At 37.8% G+C, this 27,056-nt stretch overlaps 1 protein-coding gene across 1 annotated transcript in view; it reads right to left on the reverse strand.

The window, feature by feature from the left end:
• Window positions 1-27,056, reverse strand: part of LOC136256838 (uncharacterized) — a 173,569-nt gene that overhangs the window by 92,123 nt on the left and 54,390 nt on the right. The window contains exons 5-6 of the mRNA XM_066049883.1: window positions 21,040-21,213; window positions 9,426-10,709 (exon numbers count right to left, since the gene is read on the reverse strand). Coding sequence (XP_065905955.1) covers window positions 9,426-10,709; window positions 21,040-21,213 — 1,458 coding nt within the window. The remainder of the gene's footprint in view (window positions 1-9,425; window positions 10,710-21,039; window positions 21,214-27,056) is intronic.

The raw sequence follows: 27,056 nt of genomic DNA on the forward strand, positions 1-27,056 counted from the left end.
AGCTGATCTCTCTACAGGGTGACTTGTTTATACAGTAGTTGAACTTTCTACAGGGTGGTTTCTTTGTAGTTGAACTCAATTTGTTTCTTGCTGATCTCTCTACAGGGTTACTTTGTCTGGCTGATCTCTTTAAAGGGTGATTTGTTTTTGTAGCTGAATTCTCTACAGGTAACTGGTTTGTAGCTGATATCTCTACAGGGTGATCTGTTTGTAGCTGAAATATCTACAGGGTGATTTGTTTGAGGCTGAATTCTCTACAGGGTGACTTGTTTCTAGCTGATCTCTATATAGGGTAACTTGTTTGTAGTTGAGCTGCTGAACTCTCTACAAGGTGCCTTCTTCTAGCTGATCTCTCTACAGGGTGACTTGTATCTAGCTGAAATCTCTACAGGGTCTACAGGGTGGATTCTATGTAGCTGAACTCTCTACAAAGTTAACTCTTCTAGCTGATCTCTCTACAGGGTGACTTGTTTCTCTCTAATCTCTCTACATTGTGATTTATTTCTAACTGAATTCTCTACAGGGTGATCTGTTTGTAGCTGAACTCGCTACATGACGTGTTTGTATCTGACACTCGCTGCAGGGTGATTTGTCTGTAGTTGAACTCTCTACAGGGTGGTTTTTTGTAGCTGAACTCTCTACAAAGCAGCTTCTTCTAACTGATCACTCTACAGAATAACTTGTTTCTAGCTGACCTCTCTACATGGTGATCTGTTTGTAGCTGAGCTCTCTACAGGGTGATCTGTTTGTAGCTGAACTCTCTACAGGGTGATTTGTTTCTAGCTGATCTCTCTACAGGGTGACTTGGTTCTAGCTGATCTAATAGGGTGATTTGTTTCTAGCTGAACTCTCCACATGGAGACTTGATTCTAGCTGATCTCTCTGTATGCAGGGTAAATCATTTTAAGCTAATTTCTCGACAGGGTGACTTGTGTCTAGCTGATCCATCTACAGGGTGATTTGTTTGTAGCTAAATTTTCTACAAGTAATTTGTTTGTAACTGAACTCTTTACAGGGTGACTTGTTTGTAGCTGATCTCTCTACAGGGTGAGTTTTTTCTAGCTGAACTCTCTACAGAGTGATTTGCTTTTAGCTGATCTCTCTACAGGGTGACTTGTTTCTAGTTGAACTCTCTACAGGGTGACGTGTATAGCTGAACTCTGTACAAGGTGGTTTGTTTGTGGTTGAACTCTCTACAGGGTGAATTGGTTTTAAGCTGATCTCCCTACAGGGTGATTTGTAATGGTCTGAATCACTAGAGCGGTTTATTTGTGGTTGCATGGTGACTGTTCTATTAGGCAGCTGAATGCTCTGTTAGGGTGACTGTTCTATTAGAGTATCTCTATCTTGCTATCGCTATATGTAGTTTGCTTTCGAAAGTGGTGTGTACTCTGATTCTTCTGTACTACTGCAAGGACTTTCTATGATGATTGTTCCAATTACATACCGATTGCTCTAAGCAGTTTGTCTGGTAGGTGTGAAAACTAATAATTTTTTATTCATAAAATTCGATCACGTAATTGTGACACAGGTCGGGATTTGTGTCATATCTCCATCATCTTTATCTTGATTTCTGTCAAACCACAAAAGGCACTCCTACGATGGTTACTTCATCCACATAGCAACTGTCAACTCATTCCTCCGAAGGTTTACCCTGTGGATGTGACAGACATTCAACCTTATTTTACATGAATAATTGCCACAACTCTGTGAGTTTTGCTAGTATTTGGCACCAAATTCACTTACATCATCATTGTTAATTTTTTCCCATTAACTTAGAATCATAACCATTTTAGGCTGCCACCTTGCATTTCACTCAGTAGTTCTTTTTCACCTAGGCCGTTTTAGGTTGCACCCTTTTTTACAGCTTGGCTGTTTTGGTATAGAATCTGATATCATTTCTTTCTCAAAATTGCATATCTCAAGACTGCATGGTCATAGGCTGGCTTTGGAACTCAATTTTTATCATTTATCACATGAAGAAAAGTGCAGACCTCTTCATAGTGTGGTGTATAATTATGTCCATTTGAACGTTGGTGCAAGCCTAGCTGTACTTGACTAGAAATAGTGTGTACATATGCTATAACATTGTCACACTACAGTATACTTCTGGCACTTGCTCCATTTATACTACAGTACCTTGGTGTAAGTATCTCCCTGTAGAGAGCTCAGCTACAACAAGAGAGTTCAACTACAACAAGTCGTCCTGTAGAGAGTTCAGTACAAAAGAATTCACCACCATGTAGAGAATTCAGCTCCAACAAACAAGTCAGTGGCTACCAAGATTTGAATGTACACATAACAGACAGTGATGGCCAACATACATCATCATGACATTGAGTGATGATTGACACAGACAACACACAGGATAACTTGTAGCTGGGCCCTCTACAGGATGACTTTGCTTGTAACTGAACTCTCAACTGGGTGACTTGTTTGTAGATGTATGCTCTACCAGGTGACCTTTTTGTAGCCGAACTCTTTACTGGGTGACTTGTTTGTAGCTGAAATCTTTACAGGGTGACTTCTATTGTATGTACATAGCTGAACTCACTATAGGGTTGGTGGTCATCAACACACTGTCAGTCAACACAGTGATGGCTGACATAACGCACACAGTGACATTCAACATAACACACAATGATAACACACAGTGACATTCAACATAACACACAGTGATAACACAAACAGTGACAGTTGACAACACAAACAGTGATGGTCGTCAACACAGTGACAGTCAACATGTTCAACACCCTGACAGTCAACACAGTGATGGTTGACATAACACATATGGGAGAGGTGCCACACACCCACAAGTTATTTTTTGTTTACACTACAATGTACAGTAACTCTGCTTAGTTGATGAGAAAGTTTCATTGGTACAAAACGTCATGGATTATGTAGGAATACAGTTACTGTATGCAAGAATCATTTGCAGATATGTGATAAGTCATTCAGGTGGTGCACAAGTTGTATTTAACCTATGCTTATCTAACTAGAATCTGGCAGCCACTCAAGCTACTCTAGATTATGTAGACAACTTACTATGTATCATAAAACAGGTCATTCCTTTGTATTTGCAACTTGACAACTTACGTACAATAATTTTTTATAAGAGAGAGAGAGATTTGTATTGAAGATGCTTCAGGTTATACAACTAGATGTGAAAAGAATGATCACAAAATTATATTTTGATGTGATAAAATTGCAATAATATTGAAATACAATAATTAATATTTAAATACAATGTACGGAGCTTAAACTAACCACACTCAATAGGATATTATTAGTCGATGGGCACGGAATGCAGTAAAAGTGACTCATACATTGCCACGGAGTAGCACTGCCAGTGGATCTGTTCCCATTTGCCATTGTGTCCCATTAATGCAAAAGAAATGGCCTAAGATCCACCATTTGAACATGATGGCATCACTGTGATGAACAGATTGGTACTGAAAAATGATCTGTGCCATATTGCTGACATAGTTTCCCTGTGAACGAGTGGGAAAGTAGGAGAGCTTTCCATTTGTGTCCTCCTTCATTTGGAAGTGATTTGGGTGGAAAGGGGTCCAAAATTGGACCACTCATCATTTTGTTCCATTTTATAACACCCCCTCCCACCCTCCACCTCTATTACAACCAACTGTGATCAAGACACACGGTAATGTGTTGTGCGGCCCAAGAAGCCGGCGCGTAACACCCGTGAGTATATTGACAGGAAGAAAGAAACTGCAATTTTCGCACATGCGTAGCTCTGTGCTTCCTTGATGAAACAAGACGATTTTTGCTGTGGACATGTCCCCTAACCGCAGCACTCCACATTCCAAATTTGAGCGAAATCGCTTCGCGCGTTCCCGAGATATGCGACTTCAAAAATTGGCTCAGTTTCTTCGTTTTTTTTCTTCTTATTTTTCTTTTTCTTGTCACACACTTACAAAAACTGCTATAAAACTCGAACGCCATATCCGATTGCCTTGAAATTTGGCACACAGAAGGGGGATATAAAGGCGCATCTTGGTACCACCATTGGCTGGAATACGATAAACAGGCAAAGAGTTATGAGCGATTATTCACGAAAAATAACACCAATATGTTGTCACGCCTACAGGGTAAACCGCGTATGGGAAGAAGCTGAAAATCGGTGGGTGAATAGGTTAACTATTGAATCTCAAACCTTTTGTGGTTTGAAACAAATCGAGCTAAAAACCAGGAAGATACAACGAAAAAACCAACAGTATGTAACAATTACGCAATCGAGATTAGCTAATAAAAAAAAGACTGCTTTCCACGCCTACCAGATAAACCGCTTGGGGTAATGCTTTGAAAATCGTTGTACAGATGGAGTAATCATCTTAGAAAGGCTCGTCAATGGTGTAGAAGAATCAGACTTAAAGCCACGGAGTTATAACACGAAATCCAACTTGGTGCAGCAAGTGCAAGATCGAGATACTCTAATAGAGCAGTCATCCTAATAGAGCAGTCACCCTGAAGAGAATTCAAGAGATCAGCTAGAAACAAGAAACCTGTATAGAGATCAGCTACACACAAGTCACCCTGTAGAGAGATCAGCTAGAAGAAGTTACCTTGTAGGGAGTTCATGCAACTATGGAAAGGGATAGTTCAGCTAGAAAAAATCACCTTGTAGAGTTCAGCTACAAAGAAACCACCATGTAGAGAGTTCAGCTACAAACAAATCGCCCTGTGGAGAGATCAATAGAAGAAGTTACCTAGCAGAGAGTTCAGCTACAAAGAAACCATCATGTAGAGAGTTCAGCTACAAACAAATCTCCCTGTAGAGAGATCAGTTAGAGGAAGTTACCTTGTAGAGAGTTCAGCTACAAAGAAACCATCATGTAGAGAGTTCAGCTACAAACAAATCTCCCTGTAGAGAGATCAGCTAGAAGAAGTTACCTTGTAGAGAGTTCAGCTTCAAACAAATCACCCTGTAGAGACATCAGCTAGAAGAAGTTACCTTGTAGAGAGTTCAGCTACAAAGAAACCATTCTTTAAAGAGCTCAGCTGCAAACAAATCACCTGTACAGAATTCAGCTACAAATAAATCACCCTGTAGAAAGATGAGCTAGAAAAAGTTACCTTGTAGAGAGTTCAGAAACCACCATGTAGAGAATTCAGCTACAAACTAGTGATGCTGTAAAGATATCAGCTAGAAGAAGTTACCTTGAGAGAGTTCAGCTACAAAGAAACCAATCACCATGTAGAGAGATCAGCTAGAAGAAGTTTGCTAGTAGAGAGTTCAGCTACAAAGAAACCATCATTTAGAGAGTTCAGCTTCAAACAAATCACCTGTAGAGAGTTCAGCTACAAACAAATCTCCCTGTAGAGAGATCAGCTAGAAGAAGTTATCTTGTAGAGAGTTCAGCTACAAACAAATCACCCTGTAGAAAGATCAGCTAGAAGAAGTCACCTTGTAGAAAGTTCAGTTACAAAGAAACCACCATGTAGAGAGTTCAGCAACAAAGAAACCATTCTGTTTAGAGCTCAGCTGCAAACAAATCACCTGTACAGAATTCAGCTACAAACAAATCACCCTGTAGAGAGATCAGCTAGAAGAAGTTACCTTGTAGAGAGTTCAGCTATAAAGAAACCACCATAGAGAGAGTTCAGCTTAGGCACCGGCCTATTATGCCCGAAATTTTACCTATTATGCTTTTGAGCATTGCTAAAAAATTAAGCCTATTATGCTCAAAATTATGCTTTTAAGATCAAAATTATGCTCTAAAAGTGACTGTTTTATTAAAGTATATCAGCCTTTCCTGACTGCTCTATTAGAGTAAGTGACTGCTCTATTAGAGTAAGTGACTGCTCTATTAGAGTATCTCGATCTTATTTCTGCAAAGTGTGAATAACCAACAAAGAAACGGTTTAATAAGTTGTATTACGTGTTTTTGATTATAAAATGCACTAATAATACTATTGGCAGTGAATATTTGCTTTCTTTCAGGCGCGCGTATTGCGCATTTAATTAATTTTTCAAACATCGTCCCTATTATGCTGGCATTATGCTTGATGCTTTTGGCCACCTATTATGCTTTAAATTATGCCGGCATAATCGGCCGGTGCCTAGTTCAGCTGCAAAGAAATCACCCTGTATAAAATTTTGCCACGAACAAATTGCCCTGTAGAAAGATCAGTTAGAAGAAGTTACCTTGTAGAGAGTTCAGCTACAAAGAAACCATTCTGTGAAGAGCTCAGCTGCAAACAAATCACCTGTACAGAATTCAGCTACAAACAAATCACCCTGTAGAGAGATCAGCTAGAAGAAATTACTTTGTAGAGAGTTCAGCTACAAAGAAACCACCATGTAGAGAGTTCAGCTGCTAAGAAATCACCCTGTATAAAATTCTGCCACAAGCAAATTGCCCTGTAGAAAGATAAGTTAGAAGAAGTTACCTTGTAGATAGTTCAGCTACAAACAGATCTCCCTGTAGAGAGATCAGCTAGAAAAAATTACCTTGTAGAGAGTTCAGCTACAAAGAAACCACCATGTAGAGAGTTCAGCTGCAAAGAAATCACCCTGTAGAAAATTCTGCCAGAAACAAATTGCCCTGTAGAAAGATCAGTTAGAAGAAGTTACCTTTTAGAGAGTTCAGCTACAAAGAAACCATTCTGTAAAGAGCTCAGCTGCAAACAAATCACCTGTACAGAATTCAGCTATAAACAAATCACCCTGTAGAGAGATCAGTTAGAAGAAGTTACCTTGTAGAGAGTTCAGCTACAAAGAAACCATCATTTAGAAAGTTCAGCTTCAAACAAATCTCCCTGTAGAGAGATCAGCTAGAAGAAGTCACCTTGTAGAAAGTTCAGTTACAAAGAAACCACCATGTAGAGAGTTCAGCTACAAACTAGCCACCTTGTAGAGACATCAGCTAGAAAAGTTACCTTGTAGAGAGTTCAGCTACAAACAAATCTCCCTGTAGAGAGATCAGCTAGAAGAAATTACCTTGTAGATAGTTCAGCTACAAACATATCACCCTGTAGAAAGATCAGTTAGAAGAAGTTACCTTTTAGAGAGTTCAGCTACAAAGAAACCATTCTGTGAAGAGCTCAGCTGCAAACAAATCACCTGTACAGAATTCAGATCACCTGTAGAGAGTTCAGCTACAAACAAATCTCCCTGTAGAGAGATCAGCTAGAAGAAGTTACATTGTATAGAGTGAAGCTACAAACAAATCACCCTGTAGAAAGATCAGCTAGAAGAAGTCACCTTGTAGAAAGTTCAGTTACAAAGAAACCACCATGTAGAGAGTTCAGCTACAAACTAGTCACCTTGTAGAGACATCAGCTAGAAAAGTTACCTTGTAGAGAGTACAGCTACAAAGAAACCATTCTGTAAAGAGCTCAGCTGTAACCAAATCACCTGTACAGAATTCAGCTACAAACAAATCACCCTGTAGAGAGATCAGCTAGAAGAAATTACCTTGTAGATAGTTCAGCTACAAACAAATCACCTTGTAGAAAGATCAGTTATAAGAAGTTACTTTGTAGAGAGTTCAGCTACAAAGAAACCGTAAAGAGCTCAGCTGCAAACAAATCACCTGTACAGAATTCAGCTACAAACAAATCACCCTGTAGAGAGATCAGCTAGAAGAAGTTACCTTGTAGATAGTTCAGCTACAAACAAATCTCCCTGTAGAGAGATCAGCTAGAAGAAATTACCTTGTAGAGAGTTCAGCTACAAAGAAACCATCATGTAGAGAGTTCAGCTGCAAAGAAATCACCACTGCCCAAATTTCAAGGCAATAGCTCTTTCCAATCTGAAGTTATCAATTGTCAAAGTTGGCAAATTGGATGTGTGGAAGGCCCCTTTTCGCAAATCCGGTCACATATGTATTATATGTGGCCGGATTTACGAAAAAGGGTCTTCCACACACATCCAATTCTATGAACTTGAATGACCATACCTTTGTGCTCAAAGAAGATACTAACCTGAAATTTTGTTCATGTATTAACCTATGTTGTTACTCATCACTGTCCAAATTTCAAGGCAATACTATTTTCCTATCTGACATTATGAACTGCCAAAGTTCGTAAATTGGATGTGTGTGGAAGACCCCTTTTCGCAAATCCGGTCACATATATATAATTTGTACATTTACTGATAAAATATTTAAAGTACATCTACTTCATCTTTTCTTCTTCCTGTAGTAAAGAAAAAAACATAAGTTAAAAAAGTCCCAAAGCTGGCCATAGGCCGGCTTTGGGGTATACAAATACGAAAAGAAATGAAATCTAATCCAAAACAGCCAAGCTGTAAAAAAAGTGTGCGGCCCTCAGAAAGGCTATGGTGAAAAAAGATGTGAAATCCAAGGTGGCGGCCAAGAAATGGCTGTGATGGTAGGTTAATGGTAAAAATTTTAATAACGACAATTCAGGTGAATTTTTGTGCCGCTTCACAAAATTTACCTGAATTGTCATTATTAAAATTTTTACCATTAACCTACCATCACAGCCATTTCTTGGCCGCCACCTTAGATTTCACATCTTTTTTCACCATAGCCTTTCTGAGGGCCGCACACTTTTTTTACAGCTTGGCTGTTTTGGATTAGATATTATTATCAGCATGAAAAAAACTGTCAAAAATAGGGAGTTTTTTTGGCATTAGAAACGCATACACCCACACAGTGATAGCTAATAAATACAGTAGGCTGCAAAAACGTTTACTTTTCATAATTGTAATTACGCTGTAGTAGTGTAATTACAAAGTGTAATTATGAATTATACTCTATCGGTAACTATGAATATATTGTAAATATGGCTGGTGAAAAAAATACTTTTTTGCATAATTATGGATTATGGTCAAAATGAAATTACAGTACAAACATGGTAATTACTTAGTAATCACACCGTAATTACATTTACAAAATGTAAACTTTTTGCAAATGAATAATTAGTACAAACTTTGTTTTCACATCTTTAGGCACAGTGAAGTTACTACACAATGATTACTTAAAATCACCATATCTACTAACAAAGCCTGGTGAGTCAAAGCCAAGTTTTGTCAAATTCAGTCACAAATAACCATACTACCAGCTGCATTTGAGCCGCATGCATGTTGGGAACTGTACTCATTCTACTACTTGAATAGTTTGTCCTGTAGTTCTCTAAGGAAGGTAGGTAGGTCAATTTTTCTCTACACCATGGCCTTCAATACACTATAGAAGACAATATAACCAGATGGAAGTTAACAATAAAAATCATAAAGTATTTAAATGATAAGCGCTTCATTTTTAGTATGAAATGTGACAATACACACATGAACTGGTGAGTAAGCAGTGTGACAGAAAGATGGTTAGATGAACAGACAGTGTTCAGTTTTAGATATTTGCATATTGACAATATATCACAATTAGAAGTCATACATGAAACAAAATCAAACATGCACACCATGTACGTACATACTGTACCTTGCATTGAATAATAAATTCCTCCTGGATGACCATAACTTTCAATGTATGCAAATCCATACACAATTGTTGTCATTAACGCTGCTCTATTGGAGTGAACAATTCCAGTAAAGCCTTCTGATACTCTAACTTGTGTAGCATATGCTTCAGTTACATTGCTAACTACAATTGGTGCCCATTGCTGCGTGTCTAGTGATGTGTTCACTCCTCCTGCTAATATACTGATCATGTAAGGTTGATAATACTGTGCAAGTACTATGATGTTAACATAGTGTGTGTATCGTTGTAAAGGATTTCGGATGGTGGTGGTATAAATCTTATCAGAATACTGAAATGTAGCAGGAATGAGGGTCATCATTGAATCACCAGTAACACCATCATCAGATGATACATGACTAAACTGTACTACCAGTATCCTATTGTTTGATTTTATTGTACAATAGTCATTGAACAAAGTGATCGTAAAATAGTCACCTTTCCCAAGAGTATAAGATGTTTTGTTATCATGGCAGTAAACATCCACAACAGTAAAGTTGTGTTCTGCTAATACTTTAATAGTATAGGATCTTCTGGTGGCTAATGGTACAACATAAAATATTGTACCCCATTCACTAGTTGGTGGTATTTGTTCTACCATGTGATCACAATCTCCACTATGTAATGGTACATTACCACACTCATGACCACTGAAAACGGACACTGGATAATTTGTAACAATTTCAGAAGATGATAAATCATTCAATGATTTAAGAAGTATTGTTTGTAGCCTGTTAATAAAGAGGAAGTACTGTTTACCAGGAACAAGGCTAGTAGTGTTGCCATCCATATTAATGGTGACCTGTTGTGTGACTGTCAACTTGGTCAGTGTGTTGTTCCTGGTACCAACTATTAGAACTGAGCTGTAATAACTATTGCCCCATCCTGTTGTACTCCTAACAACTGACATTGCATAGTAAATATATTCTGCAGTACAAGTGTTGACAATTGGTAGTGAAAGAAATGTATCACTAGTAGTTGAATCCTCATTCTGACCAATCACAATCACTTTGTCACTACTAGTTTCAATGTATATTCCTTTACTGTGATCATTGTATGACAAAGTTAGCAGACTTGAAGGAAGATTTACAATTATCTCATTTCTACCAGTGATAGTACCATTATGATAATATCCCACTCCTGGAGCCACAATAAAATAATGCACTTGTACTAATTCATTATTTATCAACAAAACAGATAACCGGCCACCACCATAGTTCCTGAAGAAGCCAATGTAGTAATCAGTACCTATGTTACAACATAATAACATTACAATAATCAACAACATACATTGACTGTATTTGGGAGCATCAAAGCTTAAGAAAACATTTACTAACCAATCGTTTAAGTTTGCAATTATTTATTCCAGTCATTGGGCCATGATTATAAATATGTAACTGGATTAGCAGTCTTCTGCACACATCAAATTTACCAACTCAACCCATTTCAACCACCAGACCTCTTAGAACAGTATACAGTGGTGTTACTGCATATCCAAAGAAGTATTGGTGTGTTGTGGTATTACATAAAACATACATGTACGTATGCATGAAATTAAATGTTCAGTATGGACTAAGAAACTCTGCTGGCATGTTGTACTTATCATAATTATTATGAACCACAAGTTGTTACTAAACAATAAAATGGTAAAATCAATTAAAATGGGTATCGTAAGGGTAAGAGCATGAAACAAGTAAGTTAAATCAGTCACTACTCTACAATGTTTCTTTATGGTTCCAAGACTGCTTTCTATCTACAAGTTTCAGTAAAAATTGTCTTCACACATGCATACAACTGCACATGGAAACTTCTTTTCTTCTTCAGACAATGGGAGAATAATTGCCACAAGTAAGTACCATCTATGAAAAACAGCTAAGCTGTATAAAAGTATGCTGCCTTCAAAACTCTTGGTGAAAAACTTGTGAAATTAAAAGTGGTGGCCATGAAATGGCTGCAATAATGTTGATAGTAAATTTTAACTAGGTGATAAGCATGTGCATGAGCCTCGCCTGTAATATAGATCCTGTGCCAAAAACAGCCCAGCTGTAAAAAAAGGCGAGGCCAAAGAAAGCAAAAGTACATGTTCATGGAGTAACTAGAACCAAAAGACATGATATCAAAATCTGGCCAAGAAAGCATTTACAGTATAGACACTTTTATACATTCGTTTTCTATATGCTTCACATTATCACATCCAGCTAGTTGTACATGTGTGCTTGCAATATAAACAATACTACTGAGACGATAAAAGATGATCACACTGCATTGTTACCAAAATTAATTTAACTAAAAATTTACAATTGGTTTCTACTAGGCCATCTTTTCGTACTGTATATTAAAATCTAATCAAAAACAGCCAAGCTGTAAAAAAAAGGTGCGGCCCCCAAAAAGGCCATGGTGAAAAAAGATGTGAAATCCAAGGTGGCGGCCAAGAAATGGCTGTGATGGTAGGTTAATGGTAAAAATTTTAATAATGACAATTCAGGTGAATTTGGTGCCGCTTGGTCTTGGCACAAAATTCACCTGAATTGTCATTACTAAATTTTATGCGTGTTTGCAGCTGAGCTCTTTAAAGAATGGTTTCTTTGTAGCTGAACTCTCTACAAGGTAACTTCTTCTAGCTGATGTCTCTACAAGGTCACTAGTTTGTAGCTGAGCTCTCTACATGGTGGTTTTTTTGTAACTGAACTCTCTACAAGGTGACCTCTTCTAGCTGATCTTTCTACAGGGTGATTTGTTTGAAGCTGAACTCTCTACAAGGTAACTTCTTCTAGGTGATCTCTCTACAGGGAGATTTGTTTGTAGCTGAACTCTCTGCATGATGGTTTCTTTGTAGCTGAACTCTCTGCTAGGTAACTTCTTCTATTGATCTCTCCACAGGGCGATTTGTTTGTAGCTGAACTCTCTACATGGTGGTTTCTTTGTAGCTGAACTCTACAAGTTGATTTTTTCTAGCTGAACTATCTCTTTCCATAGTTGCATGAACTCCCTACAAGGTAACTTCTTCTAGCTGATCTCTCTACAGGGTGACTTGTGTGTAGCTGATCTCTATACAGGTTTCTTATTTCTAGCTGATCTCTTGAATTCTCTTCAGGGTGACTGCTCTATTAGGATGACTGCTCTATTAGAGTATCTCGATCTCGCACTTGCTGCATCAAGTTGGATTTCGTGTTATAACTCCGTGGCTTTAAGTCTGATTCTTCTACACCATTGATGAGCCTTTCTAAGATGATTACTCCATCTGTACAACGATTTTCAAAGCATTACCCCAAGCGGTTTATCTGGTAGGCGTGGCAAGCAGTCGTTTTTTTATTAGCTGATCTCGATTGCGTAATTGTTACACACTGTTGGTTTTTTCGTTGTATCTTCCTGGTTTTTCGCTCGATTTCTTTCAAACCACAAAAGGTTTGAGGTTCAATAGTTAACCTATTAACCCACCGATTTTCAGCTTCTTTCCATACGCGGTTTACCCTGTAGGCGTGACAACATATTAGTGTTATTTTTCGTGAATAATCGCTCATAACTCTTTGCCTGTTTATCGTATTCCAGCCAAAGTTGGTACTGAGATGCGCCTTTATACCCCCCTTCTGTGTGCCAAATTTCAAGGCAATCGGATATGGCGTTCGAGTTTTATAGCAGTTTTTGTAAGTGTGCGACAAGAAAAAGAAAAATAAGAAGAAAAAACGAAGAAACTGAGCCAATTTTTAAAGTCGCATATCTCGGGAACGCGAGAAGCGATTTCGCTCAAATTTGGAATGTGGAGTGCTGCAGTTGGAGGGCATGTCCACAGAAAAAATCGTCTTGTTTCATCAAGGAAGCACAGAGCTACGGAGGTGCGAAAATTGCATTTTCTTTCTTCCTGTCAATATACTCACGGGTGTTATGCACCGGCTTCTTGGGCCGCACGACACACTACCGTGTGTCTTGATTCCAGTGTTCCAACAAAGCCTAAGAAGCAGTCTGAAATGTCCATGAAAGGTGTCAGGTGTTATAGGTGTCAGAGAACAGGGCACATAGCAAAGAATTGTACAAAGTCTAAATTCAAATCTTCTTTAAAGTTGGTGTTGACTGTCCAGAAGCTTAAGAAGAAACTGAGTCCAATAGTGTAGATCAGGTTGATGAACTATGGCTATGTACAACAGTAGCAGATTTTGATACACAAGTAGCGACAATGCAAGTGGCAATGAAGGGCCCAACTTACAGTACAAAATGGATATTGTGGTTGATGGAATTAAAACAAGAGGCCTTTTTAGACAGTGGGGTACAAAGTTTCTCTAGCCTGACAACAGTTACCACCTCACATTAAGAAAAGAATAACTGGACAATAGAACAATGTAGACAGACAAACCTGCAATTAGATTGACATCCATTGGGAGTTGGTGGAAAATCACATTAGATGCTAATGGTGTTACCGTAGAGTCTGGTTGTTTAGCACACATATATGTTAAGCACATATTACCTGTTTAGCACAAAGCCATTTCTTGTACTTAATCACAGTTGATAAGCGCATGTGGACAAACGCAAAGCTCAAACATGAGACGAAGCTATACAAGAGAAGAAATGCTAGAGGTTTGCTAATAGTGTATAGCATGAAATTTTACGACATACATGCCTTTACTTATATTTACCAAGTGAAGCAATCTTCTGTAGTATGCTCCACACATAGGATTCAGTGCACAGAAACTGAATCTATAATAATCACAACAAGGTTTATTTATTAGGTGCATGCATGTAACATTTATACATTAATCACAATATTTTTTGTGAACTTTTACTAGGTGTATACACCTAACAACCAGACTCTACAGTACATCACTACAAGTCACCATCGAAGGTATTAATATTACTCAATATGTACCCTGCTATATTCTAGAGTCCTCAAAGCTAATTTGGAAAGGTGAGTTACAGAATTGTGGTTTGATCCTTGGTACTAATGCCATGGGTTATAGAATTGTTAACAACAAGGTACAGCCAGTGATGTCAAACAAGAATGCAGAATCAGCAGTAGTAAGGGGAATTATATTATTTCATATCCTGAGATTATGGCCACAACAGACTAGAATTGCTTGAATGGAGCTGAGAGATGCCAATGATTCAGATGCAACTAGTCAAGTAGAGTAGTAACTTCTGATGAGTCTGTATAGAGCAGTGTGACTTTTTGGAAGGTTACTAAACTAGTGAGAGTATGTTTAATATTCTGGTGGGCTGCAGAGCCAATTGTTTTTTCTGTTGTTGGAAGTGTAGATACCGTTACTTTAGTTGATGAGGATGACAGTATTTGGCAAGTTTGGAGATGTGGCTATGGTGAATGCAATATAGGACAACAGTGATCGTGAGAAACTCTTTGAGACACAATTGGATATTAGGTAAGGATTGTACACCTGAACAGAGAGTAGCCATAATTGACTTGATGAAGCACAGGCATGATGTGTTTGCTTCTACAGACAAGGAGCTTAGAGAAACTGACTTGGTAGAACACCCATTGACATGAGTGATACTACACCATTGAAGTCTCCACCAAGAAGGCTACCTTATGCTCTACGTAATGAACTTGAAAGTGAGTTACAACATTAAATGGATATTGGTTGCATAGAACCCTCAGGAAGCTCAGGGCTAGTTTTAGTAAAGAAAAAAGATGGATGTCTACATGCATGTGTGGACTTTTGGGAAACCAATAAGGAGACTATTCCAGACTGACCCAATCCCAAAAATTGACGATCTGATTGACACTGTTGGTCGTTGTAATGGGAAAATCTTAGACCTAATAAAGGGTATCACCAATTAAGATGGCGTCTGGTAAGACAGCTTTTACATGTCGTTTGGAACCATTCCAATACAGAAGGATGTCATTTGGGTTGACAAATGCACCCACTACATTCAAATGAATAATTGTTTAGTGGATTGTGATTGGAATTTTGTTTTTTGTGTACCTTGATTATATTCTAAGTCATTTGAAGACCATCTAATTCATGTTGGAAAAGTTTTACAGTGCTTACAAGAAGCAGATTTAAGACTTAAATCTCAGAAGTGTGCGTTTGCTCAAAGTGTGATTAATTATTTGGGCCATACCTTATCACCACAAGGAGTGAGACTAAATGATAACAAGGTGAAAGCTGTGAAAGAGTTTCCTACACCAATTGTTGTAAAGTAGTTAAGAGTTTTCTTGGTTTAGTCAACTTTTATTGTCGTCATTTACCAAACCTTGCAGTGGTAGCAAGGCCACTTTCTACATTGACAAGGAAAGACAAGAAGAACACAAGGGGTTCAGTATCTTTTGTGTGTGAGATAGTCACTGTGAGTTAGCTTTCAAATCAGTCAAGAGTATGCTAGTTTCAGCACCACTCTTCCACCCACCTCATTCGAACAAACCTTTTTTCCAGTAGTTCCAGTCCATTACATCAAATAAACACCATGATGCAAATTTTGCAGGTCATTTTTCTGTGAAGAAAATGAGTAAGAGAATTGGATGCTACTTTTATTGAAGAGGTATGAATGCTGATGTACTGAAAAAGTGTGAGTCTTGTGTAAGTTGTGCTTCTGTTCAGGGTGGGTAAGCCACTCTTAGTAAGTGTTTCTGTAGGAGGTCCATTTGAATCCCTAGGTATGGATTTTGTGGAGCTTGATTTGAGTGACAGTGGAAAAGTATGCTTTAGTTTTCCAAGGCTATTTAGGCCTGATGTGTATGCTTTGTCTGATCATCAAGCAGAAAGTGTGGTTCCGTGTCTCGTGGATTTAGTGTGGTGTCATGGAGTTTCCAGTAGAATTATCCATGATAGGACACCAGAATTTTATCAAATGTATTGCAGGAAACAGCTCATCTAATGCGAAGTACTTAGTTATCTACTTCAGGTGGTAACCAATAAGTAAACGGCCTTGTAGAACGTTTTAATAGGACAAATGTTGGCAAAGATAGTGGCCATAATTGGGACAAAATGCTTGGAGCTGTTCTTTTGCTTATAGGAGTACACCAGTTGAAGTGTATTAGGAATCTCTCCTCCCACGTAGCAAAATAATACCCTTCTTAACTTGACCTATTATGTGGTTGGAAGCTTGTACATCATCAGGTAAGAACCTGTTCTCCAAATAATTTATTAGCTGTGCCAATTCTTGATCTTGTCTTTGTTCTTGTCGAACAAGCTGAACAACGACTCCTCTCCTTCATAAATCTGTAGTACTCCTCCTTCGTTGGTTGGTATTGGAGCTCTAGAAAGGCCATCTGCACTAACATTAAACTGATCCTGGCTTACACTCTAGTTGTATCTTGGGCAGAAATCTTGTTATCATCAAATACCATCTTGCAAGTAAAGTTTTTGGCTGACTTTTCATATGGGAAATAAATGCACTCACCAGTGACTTGTGATCTGTGTAAACAGTAAAACTATTTCCTGATAGGTAAACTTCAAAGTGTTTAACTGCATATACGAGTGCAGCAACTTCTAATTCAGTAGGTGGATTCAGCTGTATTAATTTGTCTGCTAGCCTAAACAATCGGATACCTTCTGCGATCATTATCTTCCTGCTCTAACAAATCACCAAATTCTTTACTACAAGCATCAGTCCACATGTATGGCAGAGAGCCTGATCTTCCACCAGTACTGAATTCTCACGTTCCTGTGGAAAGGTTCCCTGTGGTATAGACTGATTATGGTGCTGTGTTAGAGATGGAACTGAAGTATGCTCAATCACTTGTCCAGAAGAATTTAGAGGCTTCCCAGAAGTAACGTGATTTTAAGGTTTGAGATCTGATGGTGCTTATGGTACAACCTACGTAAGTTTAAACTTGATAAATATTTTCAAGGACCATTTGTGATTGTTTCACTTTCAGCAACCAACGCTGTCATACAAGTCCAAGGAGACAAGACTGGTGAGTCAATGAATGTGTCAAGGCAGTGACTATCTAAATGTAATCAACATTTGGGCAAGGCAGAACCAAGTCAGGGAAGTTAAGGAAAAGAGAAACTATAGGAAGCCAAAATCACAAGCTAAAAGTAGAGTGACAGTTGATGATGTATTATATAGTGGACACTCACAGCCAACTCAGTACGTGACAAGGTCAGGCCATACAGTGAAGAAGCTTGTGAGATTAATACAGGATTTTCAAGAAGATATCCATGAAGGACCATCTTTAAAAGGAAGGGGAAGTTGTGAGAAGTCACGTGATAATATGGACAACCGTGAAGGCTCATGTAAGAATCCCAGGAGTCAATCAAGCAGAGAGTTGCAAAGAAGTTGCAGCTTGACTCAACCAGAAGTTACATAGCTGAACAGTCTACTTTTTAGGATCGTAAATAAGAATTTAATGCTTCTGATTTATATTGTTGAATAATAAATCATTCAATATATGTAGTGCGTGTGTTATGGAGGTTCATGCAGCTCAACCAGGGATGGGAAGAAGTGCTACTGGATTCCTACTGTACAGTTATTTACATTTCATTAATAGGGCCACCTCAAGAATGGCCACATACTACAGGACCAAACTGGTAAAACTAATACAATGTTCCCTCAGCAAAGAGACTAGCTGAGCAAGCAGTCAATGTATCACTGCAAATGTTGCTGCTCTTGAGTGCATGTTTTAATGACTGATCATGAAAGTTGTGTACCCATTATTCTGGCAGTATACTCCAACCAATATGTCTCAAGTAATGCTGGAATAATTGGTACAGTGTTTGCTCTACATGGTGTGTTTAGATCACTTGTAAATTGCTGTCATAGCAACTAGACAGTTGATGAAAACCTCGATAATAAGGCTCTTTGTTTTGTGATTGCATTAATGAGGTTTTCAGTAATAGGGCCGGGTCCCACAGATGGCTCTATTAATGAGGTTTCAGGTGGCCCTATTAATGAGGTTCCACTGTACTTTATAAGGTCCCTAAACCAGTCTATGGCTGACTGAGGGGTTTGCTTTTACTCACAATTCTTCATGATTTTTGAAGACAGATGTATTGTATTGCATGCTTTACTTTGATATTTTAGTAATAATATTGTAATACTCTACTAGAGTGCACTTTTGAGGACTTCTAATAGAACATACATAGAATGTTTTACTTCTATTGATGTTCTATGAAATTATAAATCTTTATTTAATTTGTAAGCAGATTCAAACTAGAATTTATACATCAAGACACACGGTAGTGTGTCGTGCAGCCCAAGAAGTCGGCGCGCCACACCGTGAGTATATTAACAGGAAGAAAGAAAACAAAATTTTCACACCTATGTAGCTCTGTGATCCCTAATTCGATTGAAACCAAATTTGCTAGAGACGTGCCGCCCAGTTAGGGAGTCAACATACCAAATTTCAAGAAAATCGCTTCAGTCATTTCCGAGATACGAACGAACAAAATTTCATTTTAATTTCTTCATTTTTTTTTCTTCATCTTCATTTCACACACTTTGTAAAGTTCGCCATGAAACACAAATGCGTGCTCGGATTGGGCTGAAATTTGGCACACTTAAAGGGCTCATTAAGGCGGATCTCCATACCAACTTTGGTAGGAATCCGATGAACATTCACAGAGTTATGACCGATTATTTGCGTAAAATAAGGTCGAAGGCCTGTCACGCCTACAGGGTAAGCCCCTTAGAGGAATCAGTTGAAAATTGATTGTAGATGGAGCAACCATCGTAGGAGTGCCTTTTTGTGGTTTGAAAGGAATCAGGATAAAGATCATGGAGATATGACACAAAACCCAACCTGTGTCAAAATTACGCGATCGATTTTTATGAATAAAAAAACTATTAGTTTTCGTGTCTACCAGGCAAACCGCTTAGAGCAACGAGCTGAAAATCAGTATGTAGGTGGAATAATCATCATAGAAAGTCCTTGCAGTAGTACAGAAGAATAGGATTACAAACCACTGAGTTATGATTCGAAAGGCAACTACGTGTAGCAAATGCAAGATCGAGATACTCTAATAGAACAGTCACCCCAATAAAGCATTCAGCTGCGTATAATTTACTCAATTATATTACATTGCAAGTTATTCTGTAGGGAATTCAGCTACAAACAAGTCACCCTGTAGTCAGATCAGCTAGAAGAAGGTACCTAATAGAGAGTTCAGCTACAAAGAAACCATCATGTAAAGAGTTCAGTTGCAAACAAATCACCCCGTAGAGAATTCAGCTACAAACAAATTGCCCTCTAGAGAGATCAGCTGAAGAAGTTACCTTGTAGAGAGTTCAGTTAGAAAGAAACCATCGTGTAGAGAGTTCAGCTGCAAACAAATCACCCAGTAGAAATTTCTGCTATGAACAGATCACCCTGAAGAGAGTTCAGTTAGAAATAAGTCATCCTGTAGATAGATCAGCTAGAAGAAGTCACCTTGTAGAGAGTTCAGCTACAAAGACACCACCATGTAAGAGAGTTCAGCTGCAAACAAATTACCTGTAGAGAGTTCAGCTAGAAACAAGTCACCCTGTAGAGAGATCAGCTAGAAACAAGTCACCCTGTAGAGAGTTCAGCTAGAAGAAGTTACATTGTATAGAGAATTCAGCTACAAAGAAACTACCATGTAGAGAGTTCAGCTGCAAACAAATCACCCTGTAGAGAATTCAGCTACAAACAAATCGCCCTGTAGACAGATCAGCTACCTTGTAGAGAGTTCAGCTAACAAATCACCCTGTAGAGAGTTCAGCTACAAACAAGTCATCTGGTGGAGAGATCAGCTAGAAGGATCACCTTGTAGACAGTTCAGCTACAAAGAAATCACCCTGCTTCATCTTTTCTTCTTCCTGTGGTAAAGAAAAAAATAATAGGTTAAAAAGCCCTAAAGCCGGCCTATCTTTGGGGTATACAAATACAAAAAGAAATGAAATCTAATCCAAAACAGCCAAGCTGTAAATAACTCTTTATCACTCCTACGATTTTACACTTGTTTGGTGTTTACTTTATAACTTAGTAGCTGTAACTTAATTGCTTTTCAAACCATCAAAAGGCACTGTTACGATGATCAGTCTTTGTACATGCGAAGTTTCAAGTTCTTTCCATACTTGGCTTATCCCATTGCCGTGACAGAAGTTTTATCTTTTACATGAATAAATATTCATATATAACTCTCTGAATATTCATCAGATTCATAGCAAACATGGTATGTGAATTCACCATTATATGCTCTTTGTTTGACCCAAAGATCAATCAAAGCAATTAAGCCACACATTTGTGTTTTATATCAATTTTTGCATAGTGTGTGAAAGTAAATCGAAGCCCCCCCTAACCCTTCCACAGCTTTAGAAGAAGAAATCAAATCATAATTTTGAATGTCAGCAATGTTACAGATGATGATAACCTGTATGTCGCATTGGGGCCAACTCATACCAATGTCTCAGTTCCAGCTCAAGTTGTAATGTCAAATACTTCATTACCACACTAGATTACAAGCCAGCAACACCAATAAGTTGTGGTGTTGTTAGGGATGAAAAAAAAACCAATACCAATCCTAGTCTCCTGACAGTGAAGTGTCACACAGTCATATGCAATGATCTTACCATGATGTTGACACTGAAAACAAGTTACATGTATGACAAATAAGTAATAATCATACAATACCCCTCAGTGTGTGTCCTATTCACCAAAGAAACACACCTTGTATACACACAGTACCATTACCACTCCAAGTTCTATCGCTCTGGCAAGTTGTAAGAGCACTACCCCATAGCTCATAACCATCATCACATAAAAAGGTACATGTGTCTTGAAACAGTAAACCACTACAGTCAATCATCCCATTGTCAGGAGCAAAGTGTGGTAGACATGACACTGTGGAAGAGCATGTAGTTATAAAAATATTGATAAACAAGTTTAACTATAGCATACAATTTGCATAAGTCAAACACGGAATTTGAAAGCAACTTGAGCTAAAGCCATAACATTATAACCAAATGGATCTTTATTTCTCCATTCTTTTGTTACTTGGCTTTAGTATCCATGCAAAATAGCTAGCTGTAAAAAGAACTTCAAAATACTTGTCTTAAACAAAAGATGGTAAGCAAGAAATGGCTGTTACCATAGCTTCAACAACCACTTTAAACACATAAGGCCACACTCTTTTTTCAGTTTGGCTGTAATTTACTTTTTTGTGTTGTACATGTATAGCCCCAAACCCAGCCATAAGCCAGCTTCTCAATGTATACATTTCTTTTTATCTACAGTACAAATGATGATTATAGAAGACAGAATCTGTGATTATATACCCCCAACCCTGTACTCTTCTGCACATTTGTGACTGGATTTGCAAGAATCCCACATGTTTGAGAAAGCCAAATTTTACAGTAGAATGCATTAAACACAAAAGGTGAAATATTTGCGACTGTCTCAATAAAAACCTGCCTAGTTTGTACAACTTGCGAATTTCTTTTTATTTTCTCAGCATTATCTACAGTGTCCAAAATAAGGATTAATAATCTTTCAGCTTATTGTGGAGGTATAGTTTTAGATTCATAGTGTTAGACTGTATAGCAAGGAAATCAATTTGTATACAGTGACTAAAAGGGATTCCAGGAATTTACATGAAGTTAGCACTTGTATGCAAAAGCAATCCCTACTTGAAGAGAATGGAAATGTAAAATGTTCCATGCACATTTCAGAAATGGTTGTTGTAGAAGGCTACGAGAATAACATTGAAGATTGGGGGTTTGCTACTTAAAAGAATACTATTCAATATGTCTCAAAGAAAAGTCAATAAGAAAGTATGCTAAACTAGCCTTAATTTGTGATACAATTTAGGTCAAATGCTGTGATTAGTTCTATTAGTTTTGAAGCTGAGATTCCTTACACAGAACATCTATGCACCTGAGTACATGTGTGTGCTTCAACCCATTTGCATTGCTCACTTTCAAAATGCTAATACAACACCCCATACTTTGGATTCCAAACATAAGAAGGATTCTCAGGCATTTTTTACAGATATTGAGAGTATATGGCTTTGCATAACCTACACTGAAAATAAACTACAGGCACTTACATTCACAGTCATACAGTATGTAACTTCTGTTTGCATTTCTTTAAAATGTTCACTATGGATACGAAGGTATGTTATTTAGTTTTGTAGTTACTTGAGCATAATAGGCAGTTTATTGCAGAAATGATGACAATCTTGTTTACATCATAAACAAATAAAGGTGACACAAATACCATTGAAGCTACAGAAACTAAACAAAGATTTTTGAACTCTCCATGAGCAGGTAAATACGTTAATTGGTGACAGGTTTAACTGATTTGAGACTGGCTTCCCCAAGTAATGGTTGATTAACATTTACATGTATTTTTATTTGTAGCATCCATGATTTCACTACTATATTAACTAGGTTTTTTTGTCATATTTACGAATTATATAGTGTAACACAGTGGCATATTGACTCTTGCATAGATCTATGGTCACTTCTACAAATTACCCCATTTTGCACAATGTAGTAGCTACTTGTTATAGCTAAAGTCATCATACATATGAAAATTTACATGTTTATGAATGGTTACCAGAACAATGGCTGGGTGAATTAGGTTTATCCAAATAATCTGCCCTTGGGCTCTTGACCCTCAGGCATTGTGTTTCAAATCAGATACAAAGTTTAATGGTATGTTATATATTGCAATATTATCTGTACAATCTTTACTTACATAGAACTATTGCTGCATATGGATTTATCTCATACAGTGTGCGTGGTAGTATGAAATTGGGCAGTTTATCCAAAATGGCTGCTACTGTATATCATCACTATATTTATTACATCGCTGGTGCTGAGACAGGGATACAGTTTGCTTTGTCTCAGCTCTTACAGTACCACTCAAATATAGCTTCACAGTGTGTACGTTTTGCATCTATTGCCAAATATGTGAACTCAACATGCAGCACAGTTTGTCATGATTACAAGCATGAAGGAAGCACTGCAACACATGTGAGGGCAGCACAACTACACGCGTGATATTTCCAGCATGTACATAAAAATACTTCCCAGTTGCTCACAATTCACATATGCTGTGTTCTTTCACTGTAGATCATGATCAGTGATACCTGTGGACGCCAGCTCTAGCTACCACTGAATAGACTGCAACATGGGTTAGACTCATCAGTGTCATGGAATGAAGTGCCATGGATCCGTGTAATTCACCACTGGATTTTATCAGTTCCAGTGGAGGCTGCCAACTCACCTTAAGATTACAGGATACCGTGAACTCACACACTTTTTTCCGTGATTTACTCTTAGTAATAAGCAGCTGTATCACAACTGTGGCCAAGAAAGCCAGTGCACCACACCATGAGTATATTGACAAGAAGAAAGAAAACAGCTTTTTCACGTGTGCATAGCTCTATGGCCCCTTCTCCAAAGCACTGCGTTATAGCAGTCCACCAGGTAGGGTACACAACACAACAAATTTGATTAAATTCACAACAGCCATATGCAAGATATGGTGTTCAAAGCTTCGTTTTAATTTCTTCATTTTTGTCTTCTTCTTATGCCATACAGGGAGCTACGGGGGCTTCAATTGCTTTTCGCACACTTTGCAAAATTGCTATAAAATGCGAACGTGTAACTCCATTGCCTTGATCTTGGCACAAGTGAAGAGCGTGTAATGGTGGACTCACGTACCACATTTGCTGTGAATCTGAGGAATATCCAAGGAGTTATGAGCATTTATTCACGTAAAAAAATCTAACTTCTGTCACGGCTACAGGATAAACCGAGTATAGGAATAACTTGAAACTGAATAGGTGTGTAGATAGGCCAATCATCATAGCAGTGCCTTTTGATAGTTTGAATAGTAATAGAGTTAAAGCGGCAAAGCTATAAAGCAAAAATCAAACAAATATAAAATCATGGGATCGAGTTACTCCAATAGAGCAGTCACCACGGGTAAAAAAAAGTGTGCAAAAAATGTCAAAATTAAAACCTTAGTATTTACCTTACCCGAGTTTGAACCAGGGACCTCCATACTTAACACCTGCATCTCTAACCACTGAATCACTGCTACTTTAACTGATCACCTCACTTAATTTCTGCTTTATAAATGAAATTACTAGTTGAAATCTGCTTATAATTAAACATTTGTATAATTTCATAGATCTACCAATAGAAGTACTAGATTGTTCTAGAACATTCTATGTATGTTCTATTAGAAGTCTAAAAAATGTGCACTCTATTAAAATATTACAATAATATTATCAAAATATTGAATTAAATCATGCAATGAAATACATTTATAAGTCTGTCTTCAATAATCTTCATTGTATCTGCATAGAAAAGAAGAAATGTGAGTACAAACAAACCTCAAAGTCAGCCATAGGCTGGTTTTGGGGCCTTACAAAGTACAAAAAGAAGTGAAATCCACACAAAACAGTCAAGCTGTGAAAAATGGTGCGGCCTTAAAAAGCCTGGATGAAAAAACTTGTGAAATCAAAGGTGGCGGCAAAGAAATGGCTGCAATGATGTTAATGCTAATATTAATTATGTTTAAATAACATCTCATTAGGTGAACTGATGACAACAAAACAGTCTTTTGTATTATCTTCACTAAAGTAGCTTGTAAACCAATGGTATTCAGACACTTATTATTATATTACAAGGACCGGGTCACACATAACCAAGTACATTTATAAACATATAAAACAATTTGTGATTGCTTTGTCTAACTGTGATGCATAATAAGTACAGTAGGACCTCCATTATCCAAACACCTGTGTGCCAGTTCAATCATAAAAGTGTTCAGATAAGTGAATTTGTTTGAATAAACGAAGCCCATTTGTTTACATGGAGTTCAGTTCAACTACTCTAATAGAACATACACAACTAATATGAACATTCATCTAATGAGAGCAATCACTTATAAACAACGAATAATTGAGGATTTGTGGTCCTACTTCATCAGCTGGTTGTGTCACAAATGAATAGCAGTTTAAGATGGCCTCTCTGCCTTGTCCCCATAACCCTGATGATGCCACAAAACATAGATGTAGTGTCAGTTAGTAACATCACTAAAGCAATGGAAGCAGGGCAGATTTTTCAACATCAAAAAAGATAGAGAAAGCCACCCACTTAATGACCTAATAGAACAATCATTAATTGACATTTGTTTTAGTGGAATTCTGATGCTACACTCTATGGTAACAACATAATTGGATACATACAAAATGATACAATAAGTGTTTTTTTTATCATCCATTATTAGTAACTTGAGACAGGAATTCCATTTACTCGTCATTCTACAAAACAAGAATACATAAAACTGCTTCATCCCACATGTGATATCCATGCAAACAAATGCAGTTACACATATAGCCGTAACTTCTCTGGGACTTATTATTCTGAATAAATGTCTATTTGTCCATATGTATGGGGTATCTGTGCATTCAATCGGAACACCCATTAAATGTAGACTTACTCTCATAAAGACATTCAGCATGAGGTTCACAGGCGATGGCATTATTACATGGCATAATCACCTGCAGTCCCACCTGCTTCTTACTCAATAAATGAGACAAAGGAAACTGACAATCATTTCTCTGATCCAGTGTCCACATTAAAAGGAAGGCATACCTTAGTATGCTTCTTAGGGTGTCTGGAACATGCACCCCGAAAACAATTAGACCCTTGAGGTTGAATCTGAGGGTGATATTAGCAGTTTACCACAGCATAATTATTAAACTGTTGTATAAAGGTGACTGTTCTATTAGGGTACAGTATCTCAATCTTGAATTTTACAGTAAAGCAAGCTTTTGTTAAAAACATACAATGCATGAAATTTTTCCCAACATGAGGCTGAATTTTAGCAGTTTATATATTACTAAGTGCAGTATTAGTACTAGTAATAGCATGGGTAGCAGTGAAATTTTGGGATAAATACCACGAGTGTTGTATTGGAAATGGGGATAAATTTCATGAGGCGAAGCCGAGTTTCGTCGAGTGAAATTTACCATTTCCAATACAACAAGAGTGGTATTTATCCCAAATTTCACTGCTACCCATGCTATTCCCAGTTAATACTATACTCACTACATATACTGCATATACGCATGCTGTGCATTAGCGTTGCTATGTACGCAATTTGTCACTATGTACTAAACACGCATCAACACTAATTAGCGCTACTTTGTTAACATAAATTCTAGCAAATGACATTGCAATTGCAACTTTTTCACTGCTACCAGTGAAATACGGGATAAACTTCACTGCTACTATTGAGACTTTTGTACGGGCAGTGAAACAGGTATGGTATTAGAGTAACTATCCTATTGGATGTAAAAGAGACTGTCGCGATTCAGCAGTTATTGAACACTCAGTGGCTAAAACAAGAATAATACTTTTTTTAAAAATATGGTACAAGGGTAGGTATAAACAGTGGCGTAGCCAAACCCGGGCAAGCCAGGGCATTTCCCTGGCATCAGACTACTTTGCCCCACCATCAGCCACCCAGAGTAATTAAAGACGTGGGATGGATAAAGTTAGCTACTCCATTATTGTGATAGCCATAACTTTCACAATACTAACTGTGTTATTATTGCCAATATTTCAAGTTTCTTTCCAACTAGTAGATCCACAGAGATGGGTATCTAAGGGATTTTCCCTGCGAGCAACTAATAATAGGAGGCAATAAATAGAAGCGAGATC

The sequence above is a fragment of the Dysidea avara genome, chromosome 5 (assembly GCF_963678975.1).
Source record: "Dysidea avara chromosome 5, odDysAvar1.4, whole genome shotgun sequence".
In the NCBI taxonomy this organism is placed as follows: domain Eukaryota; kingdom Metazoa; phylum Porifera; class Demospongiae; order Dictyoceratida; family Dysideidae; genus Dysidea; species Dysidea avara.